Raw genomic sequence first — 15,756 nt, 5'->3', positions numbered from 1 at the left:
AGAGACTTAGGACTCCTTCCTTACAGAGCACTGTCCTGCCTGTGATTTAGGAGTGGGTCATGGCTTCCATGAAGTCAGGCTCTTCAGCAGCCCACACAGCCATTTCTGATCTGGCCTCTGCCAGGTCCCCTGCTTTCCTTGTACTCCAGACAAACCACAATACATATTATTGTTCCCTAAATATAGAAGCTTTACTTACTTATTTATTTATTTACTCACTCACTCACTCACTAATTAGCTTCCACAGCCTTGCTTATGCTCTTTCCTCTTTCCGAAATGTTCTCCCTCTCTTGTTTGTGTTTGGACTAACTTCCTTTCATCCCTCTGGACAAGATCAGGACTTCTTGATGACTACTTTCTGACTTCTCCTTTCTCTTTTCTCCTGTCCTTTTGGTAAGTGACATGCTTTTGAGTTCTTCATGTCATAGCCCTTATCAAGATGAAATATAAGTTCTTGTTTTTCTTTTTTTTTTTTTTTTAATGTTTATTTATTTTTGAGACAGAGAGAGACAGAGCATGAACGGGGGAGGGGCAGAGAGAGAGGGAGACAGAATCGGAAGCAGGCTCCAGGTTCCGAGCCATCAGCCCAGAGCCCGACGCGGGGCTCGAACTCACGGACCGCGAGATCATGCCCTGAGTCGAAGTCGGACGCTTAACCGACTGAGCCACCCAGGCGCCCCAAGTTCTTGTTTTTCTGAGATCACCACTGGACTGTGAATTCCTCCAGGGCTTGTCTGTATTTTGTACAGTGTCAGACAGTAATAGGTGCTCAATAAATGATTTTTAAATGAGTAGATAAAATTTTCAGTATATTATTCCTCTGCCTAGGAGCCTCTAAAACTTCTTTGTGGCATTCAAAACTCTGTAGACCGAAAAACAAATAAACACAGGACACTGTTATCTCACGTATACATGAAAAAAACAATGAAGATTTGCCTTTTTTCTCCTAATTAATTCTCCCCCCCCCCCACCCCGCCCCATCATAATACATGATACTTGCCATGAAAGTGACATTCATTGATGATAGGAGAGTAAATTGGTAGGTACAACATTTTTAGAAAGCAATTAGTGTATCTTAAGAGACATAAAAAAATCATACATTTTGACATAGCAATTTTACTTCTGGGGATCTGTCCTAAGGAAATAATCAAATATATAGAATAAACTTTACCTTAGATGTTATTTATAGTCATGAGAAATTGGGAAAAGCATAAATGATCACTTGACTACAACCAGTATAAACTATGATAAAGTCACTCAGGGGAAAACTATGAGTTATTTAAAACAGTCACAAAAAATGGGGCTTATTGAAAATTATGCAACAATAAGGACAAATATGTTATATATGTTATAATGTTAATTGAAAAAATCAGGTTACAGAATTGGATGAATGATTTAACTGTGTAACCCAAATATAATGCAAAGGGAAAAACTGGAAGGAACTATACCAAGATGGTGACAGTAGTTCCATTCTAGAGAGGAGTAGGAGTTTAGGTGATTTCTTATGGTAATTTCAAAAAGTAAACACACTAAGTAGTACAAATACCCAAAATTTTGGCTAAGAATTTTGAAATAGTAAAGCAAAACTTTAATTTCAGTTTTAAGCAAAGGAGTGATATGGTGTTATTATTCCAGTAACTGTGTGGAGGATGAATTTGAAAAGTGATAGTAAGAATAGAGAGACAGGGTTATATTCTAAAAGTTTTAGGAGGCCAAATCAGGCCTTGGTTCACTGTGTCAGTGAAGGGATGGATGATTCAGTGTGGAGGGAGTATATATGCCAGTAGTTCAGGGATTGCCTGAACTACTACCAGTAGTATATGCCACTGGTTCAGGGAGTTGATGATTTGTCCAAGGTTATGTGGCTAGTAACCTGGATTTAAATCCTGGTCTGTCTGTTCCACAGCACATGCTCCTGCTCCCACAGCTGAGACCTCTATTACAGTTTTGGGGAAATACCAGCTATTATTGGACTGTAGAAACTTGTTTAGTGTAGTGTTTTGTTTTTGATGGGAAAGGGGACAAGAAAAGGTTAGTTAATTATTTCTAAGATGATGACTGGGGGGAAAAGACCATAAAGTTGATTCTGTCATGATCAGTTGAATTGACTAGAGGTTCATTAGGTATTGGGTATGTTACACTTGTTTTCTTGGGGGCTTCCCCCCTCCACCAACTTGTTGTGGTTCATTAGTTGGCTTTTATTTGATGCTTGTGGCATCAGTGCCTCTTGAGCTTTGATATGCAAATGTGTACCATATTACATGCAGATGAATATTTTGGTCATTATGCCAAGTTTATTCATGATGCTGTAGCTGGAGGGTGGAAGAGGTCAGATTGGCAGCCTCCAACAAGGGACAAATGTCTAAGCAGCTCCCTGAAAGGAAGGGTTTGCCTGAGCCATTTGATGCCCCATCCCCACACCTGTCTCATATAGCTTTGTCCAAGAAAAGTTGGCTTCAAACTTCAGTCTATACTTTGGAGTCTGATACCCAGCCCTTTAGAAGAACCCAGTTCATGTTGCTTACTGTGTGACCGTGGGCAACTGACTTTGCCTGTCTGAACTGGAGTTTACTCACCTGTAAAGTGAGTATGACTTAATAACCCCTTAGAGTATCTTTGTGTGTGGATTTGATAGCCTTAACTCATGAAGGGGCTTCTAAGCCACATTAAAGGTGTTGGACTGTATTCTTGGTGGTAGGAAGTCACTGGAAGATTTTTAAACAGGAGGTGGCAGGGACGCTGTTGCTTTCTCTCAATCAAGGTAGATGCTTAGTAATGTTTGTAGAGTTAATTTGTTATCAGAGGGACAAAAGCAGAGTGACTTTGACTGACATCCTTCTTAGTGGTCCTTTTTGGGGCAAACATGGCACTATGAGATCATGCTTAGAGTAGGCCCTCAGATACATTTAGATCAGCACCTTGGAGAGAGGTCAGCTTTCTTCCCTTTTCTGAATGGGAAATTAGAAAAATATATATATGCCAATGCATATGCTGTCTGTAGGATCAAGCTTTTGAGGGGCTGTGAGGGTGGCATTCAGTATTTTCAAGGAGAAGGATTGTTGTAATGAGCAAAATATTGATTGCACATGAAAGGATTTTAATCAGCTGCCCTTACACCTGAAGGGGGCACAGTGCTTGGCTGCATTGCCAAGTTGTGCACCATCCACCCCCTGCTTCCAGCTGACTGGCTTCCTGCCCAGATATCTCTGTCTAGGAAGATCTGCAACAGCAGTCCATCCAGGCAATATTCCTGTCCATATTTATGAAGCACATCTCCTGTAAAAGAGTACACTCCCATATGTTATCTCCTTTGACCTTCATAGCAGCTTGCATTGCCAGTGGGCAGAACAGGGATTTTTATCCCATTTTACAGATGAGAAACCTTGAACCTCAGAAGTGAAATGCCTTCCCAAGTTCACACAGCTAGTAGAGGTGAGATTCAGGACCAGGACTCCACAGGCAAACAAATCCAAAGCTAGCAATCCCCTATTGCTATTTTAGGGCAAGGCCTGCTTGGAAGGGGTTAGGCCTCTCTTTCTGTTTTCCTCAGAATCACCTACTTCTACTTTTTTTATATTTTTAAAAAAATGTTTGCTTATTTTTGAGAGGGAGAAAGAGAGTGCACGTGAATGGGGGAAAGGGAGAGAGAGAGGGAGACAGAGGATCTGAAGTGGGCTCTATGCTGACAGCTGAGAGCCCGATGTGGGGCTCGAACTCCCGAACCGAGAGATCATGACCTGAGTTGAAGACAGATGCTTAACCAGCTGAGCCACCCGGGTGCCCCTCCCTTACTTCTAAGATAGTCTGGAAAATGGGGACTCATGCACTAACATTGCACAGCCTTCTGCAGCCTTATTCAGTATAGAATAGCCACAGAGTGTGGAGGTTATATTGGAGATACAGAACAGTGAACAAGTAGAGGTTTCTTGCAGTATCGGCCCCTGGGGCCCTATTGCCCAGAAGAGGAGCCCAACCTGCCTTCTGGGTCTTTGAGGTACAAAGAGGCTTTTTGTAACTTTTACTTAGGGAAGGACCTCTTCCTGACCCCCTTCTCCAGTTGTGTTTTCTTGGAAGGTGGGGAGCTGCTTTACTCTAGATACTCATTTATTCATTCAACACTTAAGTGCCTACTCCTTGATTCCTTGTATGTTCAAGACACATTTCCAAATACTAGAATTTTGTGACATGCTTGAAGAGACTGTTGAATCCACAGTGATGGTATTCCTTCCTTCATCACAGTTTAGTTCTGGGAGTATTCCTTCCTTCATCACAGTTCAATTCTGGGTGACATTATCACAGCAGAATTCACCACCTTCCCTTTGATACTTACAAGGAAAAGTTCTTACAGATTCCGTAGTAACAATAGTGGCAGCAGTAGCTAATATTTGCATACTTTGTAATGTACCAGATACTGTTGTAAACACATACATTTTATCCTCCAGCAGCCCCACAGATATTGCTGTCCCCATTTTACAGGTGAGCCAACTGAAGCATAAAGAACCTAAGACACTACCCAAAGGTCGTGTCACACAGCTAGTGCAGTGGCTGAGTGAAGACATTTTGGCTTCAGAAATTGCTTTTTTTTTTTTATTTTTAAATTTTAATTTTTTTTTTTTAATGTTTATTTTTGAGAGAGAGAGAGCGAGCATGAATCGGGGAGGGGCAGAGAGAGGGAGACACAGAATCCAAAGCAGGCTCCAGGTTCTGAGCTGTCAGCACAGAGCCTGACGTGGACCTGAAACTTGTGAACATGAGATCATGACCTGAGCTGAAGTCAGATGCTCAACCGACTGAGCCACCCAGGCGCCCCTAATTTTTTCTTTTAAATGTTTATATTTGAGAGAGAGAGAGAGCAGGGGAGGGGCAGAGAAAGAGAGACGGAGACAGAATCTGAAGCAGCCTCCAGGTTCTGAGCTGTCAGCACAGAGCCCAGTGTGGGGCTCGAACTCACAAACTGAGGTCGTGACCTGAGCCAAAGTTGGATGCTCAATCGACTGAGCCACCCAGGTGCCCCGAGAAGTTGCTCTCTTGACCGGATTACATGGCCTCTTAATGTGGGAATAAACATGCAGGCTTTGGCTCCTGCTTGAGGACAGGCTCCTCCTCACAGCAGCAGGTTATACTCATTTCTACACCACATCATATGACCCACCCTATTTTTGGTTGTGCTGAAAAATAGGCTAACCACATATGCTCAGTTAGAACAAACTTTTGTACAGTGATGATAAATTGGCCATGCACCTGCAAGATTCAAGGTACACTATTGTGTCTTGGTTGCTCATCTGCTTCAGCCAGTCATACTCTTCGGTATATTGTGGCATTCGGGAATGAATCTGTCAATCTTACTTTTAAGAAACTCCTAGGAGAGGGAAGACTACTGTGTAAGCAGCCATGATACAAGACTATGGAAGTTACACATGTCCCCTTTTCCTGCCTAGTTTCTTAATGTAGTCTAGTGTCGAGGGAGAGAAGGTCCAGAAGTACCAGCCTCTTCAGGAATATACCATCCTCTCATATCCCCAGGCCTCAGGAAGGCTGTTTAAGTCCCAGACAGCCTAGATCATCTTCCCTTGAAGGATATAATATGAGCTAGAGTAGATGACCAAGATAAATTACCTGAAGTATTTGGTAGCAAGTCCTTAAACTTACCCTTGGCCTGCTTACCCTGTTCTCTTTCTTGATGGAAGCAAAAAGGTTAGGATAGTTTTTGTAAATTGGTCTAATACTGAAGTCTAAAAGAATTGGGCTAAAGGACTTGAAAGAAATAAAATAAACTCTTCTTTCTTTGCTTTGGTTTCCATGGAGGTTGACAAAGATGGGTGAGAGTTGCTTCCAGGGTAGCGTGCTGAGTGGATGCCGGTCCACAACTCTTGCGGGGTTGTGAAAAGTCTAGAAATGGAGAGTAAGTGCCCAGAAACTAGTAATTTGCCTTTTTTATTGCATTTGACAAATGTATTTGTCTGCAATGGATTGGAAGTTTAAAAAGCAAAAGAAAAAAAGTAGTTCTTCGTCACAATTTTGAGAAGTACCGTTTTGTCTGTAAAATGAGATTGATAATACTTACCTGTTGCATGCTTCTCAGACTGAGACAGCCAGGAGCCCCAAGAGCTGGCACTGTAACCATTATGGCATGTTCTGGATGAAGAGCCTGACACAGAGGAGAGGGCTCCCTGTCACTCTACTTTTTCTACCTCACAGAAGGTCTGGAGACGTGCTTTCTCATTCCACCACTGACCCTAACTTATTTTTGTGACCTTGGGCAAGTCACTTCTTTAGACCTTAAGTATCTCATCTATTTTCAGTAGCAGGGACTATGTTTTATTCATCTGGTTCCTCAGCATTTAGCTGGACAGGACTTGGCATGTAATGAGTATTGAATACTGAGGCAGTAATGACACTAGATGATCTGTAAGGATCCTCTCAGTCTGAACATCTTAGGTACCTTATCGTCTCTCCTTTCTGAGCATCCTATTCCCTACCTTCTCCACCTGGTAGCATACCTCTATTTCCTCATGTCTGTTTGTCTAGGCAGTCTTGATCCTAGTACTTTGAGACAGGCCCACGTGGTGTCCATGTTTTGACTCATTTGTGAAGTGTGTCTAGGATAAACCCACCAGGGATAACACAAAGGATAGTAAGAGCTGGCTCACAAAGTCAGAAACATGCTCTTACTCCATTCTTACCCAGTGGGGCCTGGGCCTAGGGTAACCCTGCTGGCAGCCCTGCCAGACCTGAATAATGGCCACAGCCTGGAACAGGGTTTTCCACGAGTTCCATCGGAGTCTCCAGTAATTGGAACATGGCACCTTCCGACTTTTAATGGATGGCAGACGAGAGGAGCATTTGTCACTGCCTGACTTCCCTGCGGGAAAGAGGCTCATAAGTCACAGCTGACAGACCCTTTGATGACTTTTAAACTTCATTTACAGAAAAGAATAGCTCTAATCAACCAACAGCAAGCAGTGACTAATCTTGCCACATTATCACTGTGAGGAGCCAGCCCCTTAAGGTGTAGAAAGGGGAGGGGGAACATGCCCCGGCTTACAGCAGGTGCTTATTGTCCAGCAGGTTCTTGGACTTGAGAGTATGCCCTCAGCAAGACCCCATGCATTTATGCCCAGAGGGCCAGAGAGTGTTAGAAGCTGACCTCCTGGCTGGTACAGGGCACACCTAGCATGAAGCCATTTTGGGCCAAGGTTAAGAGCACCACAGCTCTAGTCTCAGACTGATGGATTGCAGCTCTGCCATTTCCTGGCTAGTGTAAGACTAAGTTCCAACCCTTAGTCTCCTTATCTGTGAAATGAGTACAATGTATACCATCACCTACCCTGAAGCAGAAGACTGAGTGCAGTAGTAAGTGCTCAGGAAGTGTTGGTAATGATTATCATGGTTAGCCCTAAAGGGGCCCTTTATGGTCACATGCTCCAAAACCCAACATCATGTGGCACAGCAGCAGCAAAGCCAGAATCAGTCTTCTATGGGAACAGGGGAAGTCAGTGGGAGCAGTCTAGTGGATTAGGAAGAGCACAGACTTCAGAACCAGATTAAGATTAGGGTCTTTTTATCCTAATCATGCCACTTAAATGTAACTGTGGACAAATTATTTAAGTTCTCTGAACCTTAGTTTCTTCATCTGAAGAGTAGAGATGATACTTAATCTCACTGGGTTGTGGTCAGGATTATGAGAGATTATGCCTGTAAAATTTTCAGCACAATGCCTGGTATAAAGCTGCTGCATATTAAATTGTGTGTTTCCTTTTTGTTCTTCCCCAAGACAAGAATTGGTATGCAGCTATCAAGGGAGGAAGAAGCAGCACTGAAGAAATTCTATTTCAAACGTTTATTTCCAGCCCTGCCTTGCATATACTTGAAGGGGGAGCAAAGAGGAAAAAGCGGCATGTTTTGTACATTGTTATTGCAGTTTTTCCTGCCAAGCAGAGCCTCTCCCCATGTCACCACCCAGTTGAAATTAGCCTTAAACATACTCTCGTGTCGTGGAGACTTCTATGATACTCCTTCCCATTCTCTGATACCCCAGACTGCTTTGTTTGGGCAGCTTCTGGAGCAGTGAACTCCAGCCCAGGGCACATGTGCTTGATGGACATGGTGCATGTACCCTGATGGACTGGGAGTTCCTTGAGATCAGGTACCAGACCAATTCCTGGATGAATGAGTTGGCCTTATTCACTTATGAATGAGTAGTGACTATTTGGATAGCTGTAATTATGATTGAATGCATAGGTAAGTGTTTGGAGGACTTCTTTGGCAAAAATGAAGAGGTTGACAATTATTTTTAGATTCCTAACTGTAATTTAGTATTGGGGATTATAGGGCCAGGGTTCTACCTACCCACTCCTTGCTGCCTTTCTTCCCTATAGCTATAAGGACTGCTTGTCACAGATGCTAAGCCTCAGCCTAAGGCCACAATCAGGGGTAGAGTTAGGGTACAAGATACCCAGACAACACTGTGGGGAAAGGTGACTGAGGCCCCAGCCCTGCTTCTGTCTGCTTTGGGGTCTCCCCTCAGGGCCTGTTTGATGCTGTTACCAATGTTATAGTGTAGGAATAGAGACCTAATGGTATAGCTGAGGAGTGAGTCACTGGTTCGGCAAGGCCTAAACCCCAAACCCCTCCCAGCTAGCGTTCTTTCCTCTCCCAGCCCCTTATAGTATGATTTGATAGGCATGGGTGGAAGCACCTTTATGAAATTTCTAGGTTTGGTTTCAGACACTGGGACAAGGGAGAGAGTATGCGTAGGCCCTCTACCCCTGACTCACTCAGGCAGAGTATGGAGCACTGGGAGATGACAGATGGAAAGAACGTAGGGCTGGAATGTGGATGATCTAGACTGCTGGGCTAGATTCATCTGTTTTCATGGGGCCTAGAGCATTTGAGTTTCTTATGTAAATACCTACTGGTCTTAACCATTATATCAGGCACTTTGTACATGTTATCTCTGATCCTAACAATCCTGGAGGTTGGTATAATTCCCATTTTGCATTTGAGGAATCTGAGGTTTACCGAGTTTAAGGGACATGTCCAAGTTTACATCTCATAAATTGTAGGGCTGGAATTGGAACTCATTCCTGTCTGACTCCAGGGCCTGTGCCATTTCTGCTCTTTCAGGTGCATTCTTTCCTTTGTTATTAGGAAACAGTTAAGAAACAAGTTCCTGGAGAGAGGGCTTTGTTGAAAAGCTAGTAGAAGATAGTGCCCTTGAGCATTCTTCCCCAGCATCTCCATAGTGCCTGCACAGAGGGGAATGCTTAAGCAATGTTTGTTGAATGGGTGAAGGGGATAGGAGTTGGGTAATAATAGTTATAATCCTCTATCCTTTTATAGTATGTTACAGATGCAACAGAGCACTTTCATACTGATTAGCCTATTTGATTTTATATCAGATTTGAAAGGTAATCAGGACAAAGATTATTTGTTTTCAGAATAAGGATGATAAAGCTCAAAGAAATTATATGACTTGTTGCAGGTCATATGACTAAGAACAACAAAGCCCAGGGCCAGGCCTCCTGAACAAGGAGAGTACTCCTTATACTCTCACCCATTCTAGGAGCCCTCAGTATTCACATCCTGGGAGCTGGAGTTTCTCATGGGAGTGGGAATTGTCAGGAACTAAAGAGCATTCCTTGGGAAATTAGTCCTCTCTGACCAGTAATTATCATTTTGGGCAATGCTAATGAGCTGGGGCCTGGTGAGTTGAATGAGATTAATAGATGTTCTGTCATCCTTGGCCGCCTGTTAACCAGGAGCCTCTGGCCTCTGGACCAAGGAGGCCCTGGGCACTGATCAGTCTAATTGCTTGGCTTTCTCCAGAAATAACCTCACCATCACTGATAGCTATTTTCCTTCAAAATCATTCTCATATCCCTAATGTTATCTAAGGGCAGAGGTCTGGCCACAGGCTGGTGTGACCCTCATCTGCACTTTGGAGAATGAGACCAGAAGTGTCAAGCAGGGCTGGCCTAGATAGACAGAGGCTGTAAATGGCACTGGGAGGCATCAGGACCAAGACCAGCAGCTCCTCTTGTGAAATTAGTGCTTGAAGAAGAGATGCAGTGCCAGGTAGGATTTACAGAATTGAGGCAGTGGGCATTCTGATGGCTAAGTGCCTCAGAGGTTAGGCTGAAGACTAAATTTGATCCTGATAGCCAGGATTATGAGGGCTGACATGGCAGAGTCAGAGCCTTGGGACAGTTGGTGAAACAGTGGTGTGTAGCAGCCTGGATTCCAGTCCCCTAGCTGTTCCCTTTACTAGCTGGATGACCTTAAGTAAGTCACTTACTTTCGCTGAGCCTCAGCTTTTCATTTATAAAATGGAACTGACAACATCAGGATCAAAGACATAAACTGGTTTTGTTCATGAAAGTCCTTTAAAGTCCTTACTTTGGCAATCAGTATCCAAGACATCTCTTTGAATAGGCTTTTGGAGTCAAACAGACCTGGGTTCCAGTTCCAACTTTGCTCTATTAACCAATAACCTGGCCTGAGTCTTCATTCCCCTATTTAAAACACCTCACAGAGCTGTTGTGAGGATTAAATAAAGTGGCACATATAGAGTCAGAAGCTCTTTTTACCTTCATGGTTCTCTGGGGGTCTCATTTACCCAGAGTTCAGGGGTTGTCATACGTTTTAGGGTATTTCTACCTTTACAAAGCCCTGTCACTTGACCACATGTTCAAGCTTGGGCTCTTGGCTTCTAAAACATAGCTTCCATCTGAAGTGTTTCAACTGGGAAAAACAATTTGTTTTTGCCAAATTTCCTCTGTTCTTACTAGCTTGGAGAAGTGAGCCCATCCCTTTGAGCTGTAAATTGCATTTCAAAGCCTGTGTCTCTGGTGGGTTTTAATTAGCTTAAGGGCCTGGCTTTTATGCAGCAGTTGTTTCACCAGCAGGTAAAGGTCAAGACCCTTACTTGGGAGCCAGTCCCCAGTTTTCCTCTAATAGCATACCTGCCCCCTCCCAGCCCCTCACTGTCCTGAGGGGCAGTCTTTCACCAGCCCAAAGGAAAGATGGAATTTAAGAACTTGGAGGACTAATGGGGTTCGGAGGACTAATGGGGTTCTCGGCCTTGCCACTCATGGGCTGGGGCATTGTGGCCAAGTCCATTCCCCTCTGTTCCTCAGGGTGAGAGTATATAAACCCCATGTTCACTGAAGCCCCTGCTAATCTGACATTGTAGAAGTTTCTGTGAAGAAGTCTGGTCCCTACTTCCTCTTCCCACCACCACGAAGAATCATCTTTCTACCCAACTCTCCTTGGCTCATTACTGAACATGGGGCCTCTGGGGGGCTGCAGACACCTTGCTCTCAATTACACAGCTAATCTGTGAGGCAGAGCTTGGCTTGGGGAAATAGCTTATCAAATCAAGCAGCTTCTGCTGAATAGGATGTCAATATTTACTAAGGCTCATACTCTAAGCTAGGGGGAAGCCTGGAAGAACCAAGAAAGAATCGTGGGGGGAGTATTAAATTGGGGATGGTTGGTCTGCAGGGGGTAGGAGAGTGTTTGGGTCAGAGACTCTAGTGTTTTAATGAGATACCTGGGGGACCCCCCCTCCCCCCGCCAGCCCTGGCCATACATACTTAGGGCTACAGCTAGCCCTTCTCAGCACCTCCTGGGACATTATTCTTATTGCTTCCTCCGTAATTCTTATTGGGCACTTACTGTGCCCAAGCCTTCGTCAGGCCTGCCTCTACCATTTGCAGGACAGGACAAGAGTACAGGTGGAGACTTAACATGCCATATGTCTAAATATTTGTTTGGAGGTTATAAGTGAAGCTAACAAATTGTTAGGTTCGTAACAACCTGGAAGACTATGTCTGAATTTAGAATTCTTGACTCTTTGGGATTCTGTACCTGAACCTAGCAGTTCTGGAAGAACTGGTCTGGGCACCTTTTCATTTCCTAAGCGCAACTTGATCCCTCACTTTGAGGAGCCTCATAAACATGTGTTTAGACACTGAAGCTTTTCCATATTCCTGTAGATAGCTATTCCTTTGGGCTTAGAGAGTATGCACAGTAGCAGCACAGCCTTGCCTTCCCTTGGAAGAGTGTACAGGCCTTGAAAGCAGATTGAGGGCTGATTAGATGGGGTGGGGGAGTGGGTGGAGTATAGGGGTTGGTGCCTGGAGCATGCTTCAGATGGACATTTCTTCATGGCCCTGCAGATTCCTCACCCAGCCTGGCCACACGCATACGTGTCCCTCTTTGTGTGACATGGCTTTTATGCTTTTATACATGCATTCATGTCCCCCTTTTATACTAACCTTTGTGTGACATGGCTTTTGTCAGCCTTTTCTTGACATTATTCAGAATGTGCTCCAGTCTGACCTTCATCTCCATCTAGAATGGGCCTTACCAGTGTTGGGCAGTGTTGTCAGAACAGAGGAATTCAACTAGTCAGAGCGTAATTAATAGATCCTATAAAGAGTTTCACTGTTTGTAAAGTCCTTTTATGTACATTGTCCCAAACCCCAAGTGATGAGAGAAAAGATTGAGTACTGCCAAACCTGAAGAACTTCTCACCAGCCAAGGAGTGAATGCTGATCCTGCTGTAGAACTAAACATAGTAGCTCAGCAAATGCTTCCTGCTCAGTGGTTGGTATTAGAGGCTCCTGCCAGAGGTAGGAGGGAGCCCAGCACCTGTTATGCCCATGCCAGGTCAGTGGCAGAGGTAGTAGACATCAACAGGTCTGAACCCTTGCCCCCCTTCTCTTTCCATCTTGGTCTACAACCCAGGCCAGTGGTTGGTTCCCTTCAGCCACAGCAGGTGGCTTCTCCCTGAGCCCAAACTTCATTTCTCTGAGCTAAACCAACCAGGAGAGTTATCTGATGCCTGTGGAGGAGCCCCACAAACTTCTTATATATATCCATGGATGGATGAAGAATTAACTTTTGAATGGCTTGTCATCCAGCTAGGTGAGGGATTATCACAGAGGACTGGGGGGGGGGTGGTGGGCAAGGGAACCCACATACATGGAGCATTTTCTGCTGCACATGGACGTTATGTTAAGTGTTTTCATGGATAATATCTTTTATGTTCCTCACTGCTTAATAAATGATGACTGGACGTAAAAGTAAACTGAGCACCAAAGAATCCTTTCCAGGCCCTTTCCAAAGCTGGCACCAGCTCCTTCATCAGTAGCAGTGCCCTCTCAGCCCCTGTCCTTTACCTAGGATGGTACACATTTGACTTCAGTATATCCATCAAGCTACTGCAAGCCTACCCTAGGTAGGAGTAGGTTTTTCCTCAGAATTACTTATTCTCAGCTCCAGCCTATGGTTTCCTTGCAGTGAGTGCCATCTGCTGGTCAGAACATGCCAGCTTCCAGACTGGGAGGATTGAAGAGAAAAGGGTCTCTTACCCTAGTGGAACAAAAGATAGCGCTTTCTCTGCCTATACTTAGCTCTGCTCTAATTCCCTGAAAAGAAGCTCCCTCTGCCCCCAAAATATTAGGTTTGTGAGCAGGTGTTTACAGTTAGCCTAGGTTGATGAGAGGTCTTTTGGTTTTTTTTTTTACATACTGCTTAGGGTCTTCAGCACCTTCTGTGATAGCTCTACAATGGGGTATTGAGATAGGAAGGTTCCAAAGGGATTTGTACAAACCCATGCCAGTGAGCAGAGAAGTCTGGGCCAGTAAGTAGAAATGCCAGTACTTACTGTTAGACTTTTCCTACTGACATCAAGCCTCCTTTTCCTTTTCCTCTGGAGCCTGTGCTCTGTTATAGCATGTCCAGGGTTGGGGGTAGGAGAGATTTGTATGGCCCCTTGGGGTAAAAGACATTGCCAGGGTGTAGAGAGTGAAGTGTAGGTACAATATTATCTCTAAGCAAACAACAAAATTTGAATGAGTTAGTATAAAAATAGATAATATGCTGACTTAACTATAATATTTAAATTGGCTTTAGCTCTGGGAAGGAGAGTGATAGAGATGAAAAAAATGGGCTGTGGGGACCAACTGGCCTGTTTCTGACAAGTCAAAGAACTTATTAGAGTCTATTTTTGGTAAAATATGAATAATAGTAATAATATTTAATGGAGTCTTGTGATTACTCAATCTTGCCTGCCACCCTTAGCCTGCCATGAGTGCTCAGTGAGGCTTATTTCACTCACCTTTTTAAAAATGGTTGGTACCAATAAAGACAGCCATAACTACGTCAGTGTCTGCATCAAACTGAGCAATTTTCATAATGTGGTGTTGTTCTAGAGCAGGTATTACCTGCAGTTACCATATGACTTCCTCACCATGGTTATACGTTGAAGGAACAGAGGAAAAACTATGGAAGGTCTTCAAATTTAGATCCTGCATGGTGTAACATTTGAGATAAGCATTAAAGAATGGGTTTAAAAGAATTAGAGTCCAGCAGACCAGGGTTCAAATCCCAGCCCTGCTGCTCACTAGCATTGTGACCTCTGATTGTGCATTTTCTCCCGTGAAACGTCTTGGTTCTGCGTATCATGTCAGTACCAAATGAGAGAACATATATAAAACACCTGGCCATGAGGTCAGCATCCCAGTGAGATGTTTAAAGGGGAGGCTGAATGCTGTACGGTTGTGTGTATGTAGCAGGGCACAGAGCAATCCAGTTTAGCTAGGATTTGGGCCATGGGTAGCCCTTGAGCCCAACTGGGAGACCCAGTCTCACAGTGGCGCGCTCGCTTTCTCTCTCTCTCTCTCTCTCTCTCTCTCTCTCTCTCTCTCTAGGTGGCCACCATGTCCTTGAAGATCCAGACAAGCAACGTAACCAACAAGAATGACCCCAAGTCTATCAATTCTCGAGTCTTCATCGGAAACCTCAACACAGCTGTGGTGAAGAAGTCAGATGTAGAGACCATCTTCTCCAAGTATGGCCGTGTAGCCGGCTGTTCTGTGCACAAAGGTTATGCCTTTGTCCAGTATGCCAACGAGCGTCATGCCCGGGCAGCTGTGCTGGGAGAGAATGGGCGGGTGCTGGCCGGGCAGACCCTGGGTAAGTGTCTCTCTTTGGCCCTGCTCCTGGTATTCTCCTGAGCAGGTGCTGGCCTTCACTTTCCAGCTCCCCTCTTAGACCTTTCTTTTTCCCTTACTCTACTACTTGCTACCCTGCCCCTATCTGAAATGTTATAACTAAATAGTTATAAATTATATTTAAGTTATAAATTAAGTATTTATAAAATATGCAGGGTTGAGTTTTAGAAGCTTCTCAAAAATAGTTCTGTCTTGTCTTGTCTTTGCTTTCATAGTGACTCTTAATGACAAGCTTTATGATTCTGGTTAAAATGCAGATTCCTGAGGGAAACGGAACAGAGTGGACTAGCATAGCCTGTAACATTACGCTACAGATGTCTTAGGTTAGAACTCTTTTTTTTTTTTTTTAAAGTTTATTTATTTAAATAAATGCTGTCAGTGCAGAGTCCGACACGGGCTTGAACTCACGAACCATGAGATCATGACCTGAGCCAAAATCAAGAGTCAGATGCTTAACCCGACTGAGCCACCCAGGTGCCCCCAGGTTGGAACTCTTTATGAGAGCCGGGAGGAGGGGCTAGGAGCACAAGGTGAAGTAGGTGCCTTTGGCCTTGGTGCTATGTATATATGATGTGGCCATGTGGTAGTCTACCGTGGAGTGTGTACAGTGCACCTACTTCTGTGTATATGTATGTTCCAAAAGGGATATTGATAGATGTATTCCTGAATGTGTGATATGTGGATGTAACTAAACATGTGGAGAATATGTGAACACATCTTTAGAATGTATATA

At 44.1% G+C, this 15,756-nt stretch overlaps 1 protein-coding gene across 6 annotated transcripts in view; it reads left to right on the top strand.

The window, feature by feature from the left end:
- The window catches only part of RALY (RALY heterogeneous nuclear ribonucleoprotein), a 94,451-nt gene that overhangs the window by 61,177 nt on the left and 17,518 nt on the right, over window positions 1-15,756 (top strand). For all 6 annotated transcript variants that reach the window (XR_004343360.1, XR_004343358.1, XR_004343361.1 and 3 more), the window contains one exon: window positions 14,721-14,985. Coding sequence is in view for 2 of the 6 variants with exons in the window: in XM_030309766.2 (XP_030165626.1) it covers window positions 14,730-14,985 (256 nt within the window). In the remaining 4 variants the exon portion in view is untranslated. The remainder of the gene's footprint in view (window positions 1-14,720; window positions 14,986-15,756) is intronic.

This window comes from Lynx canadensis, chromosome A3, assembly GCF_007474595.2.
Source record: "Lynx canadensis isolate LIC74 chromosome A3, mLynCan4.pri.v2, whole genome shotgun sequence".
Lineage (NCBI taxonomy): Eukaryota > Metazoa > Chordata > Mammalia > Carnivora > Felidae > Lynx > Lynx canadensis.
This window is presented reverse-complemented; position numbering and strand designations above follow the sequence as displayed.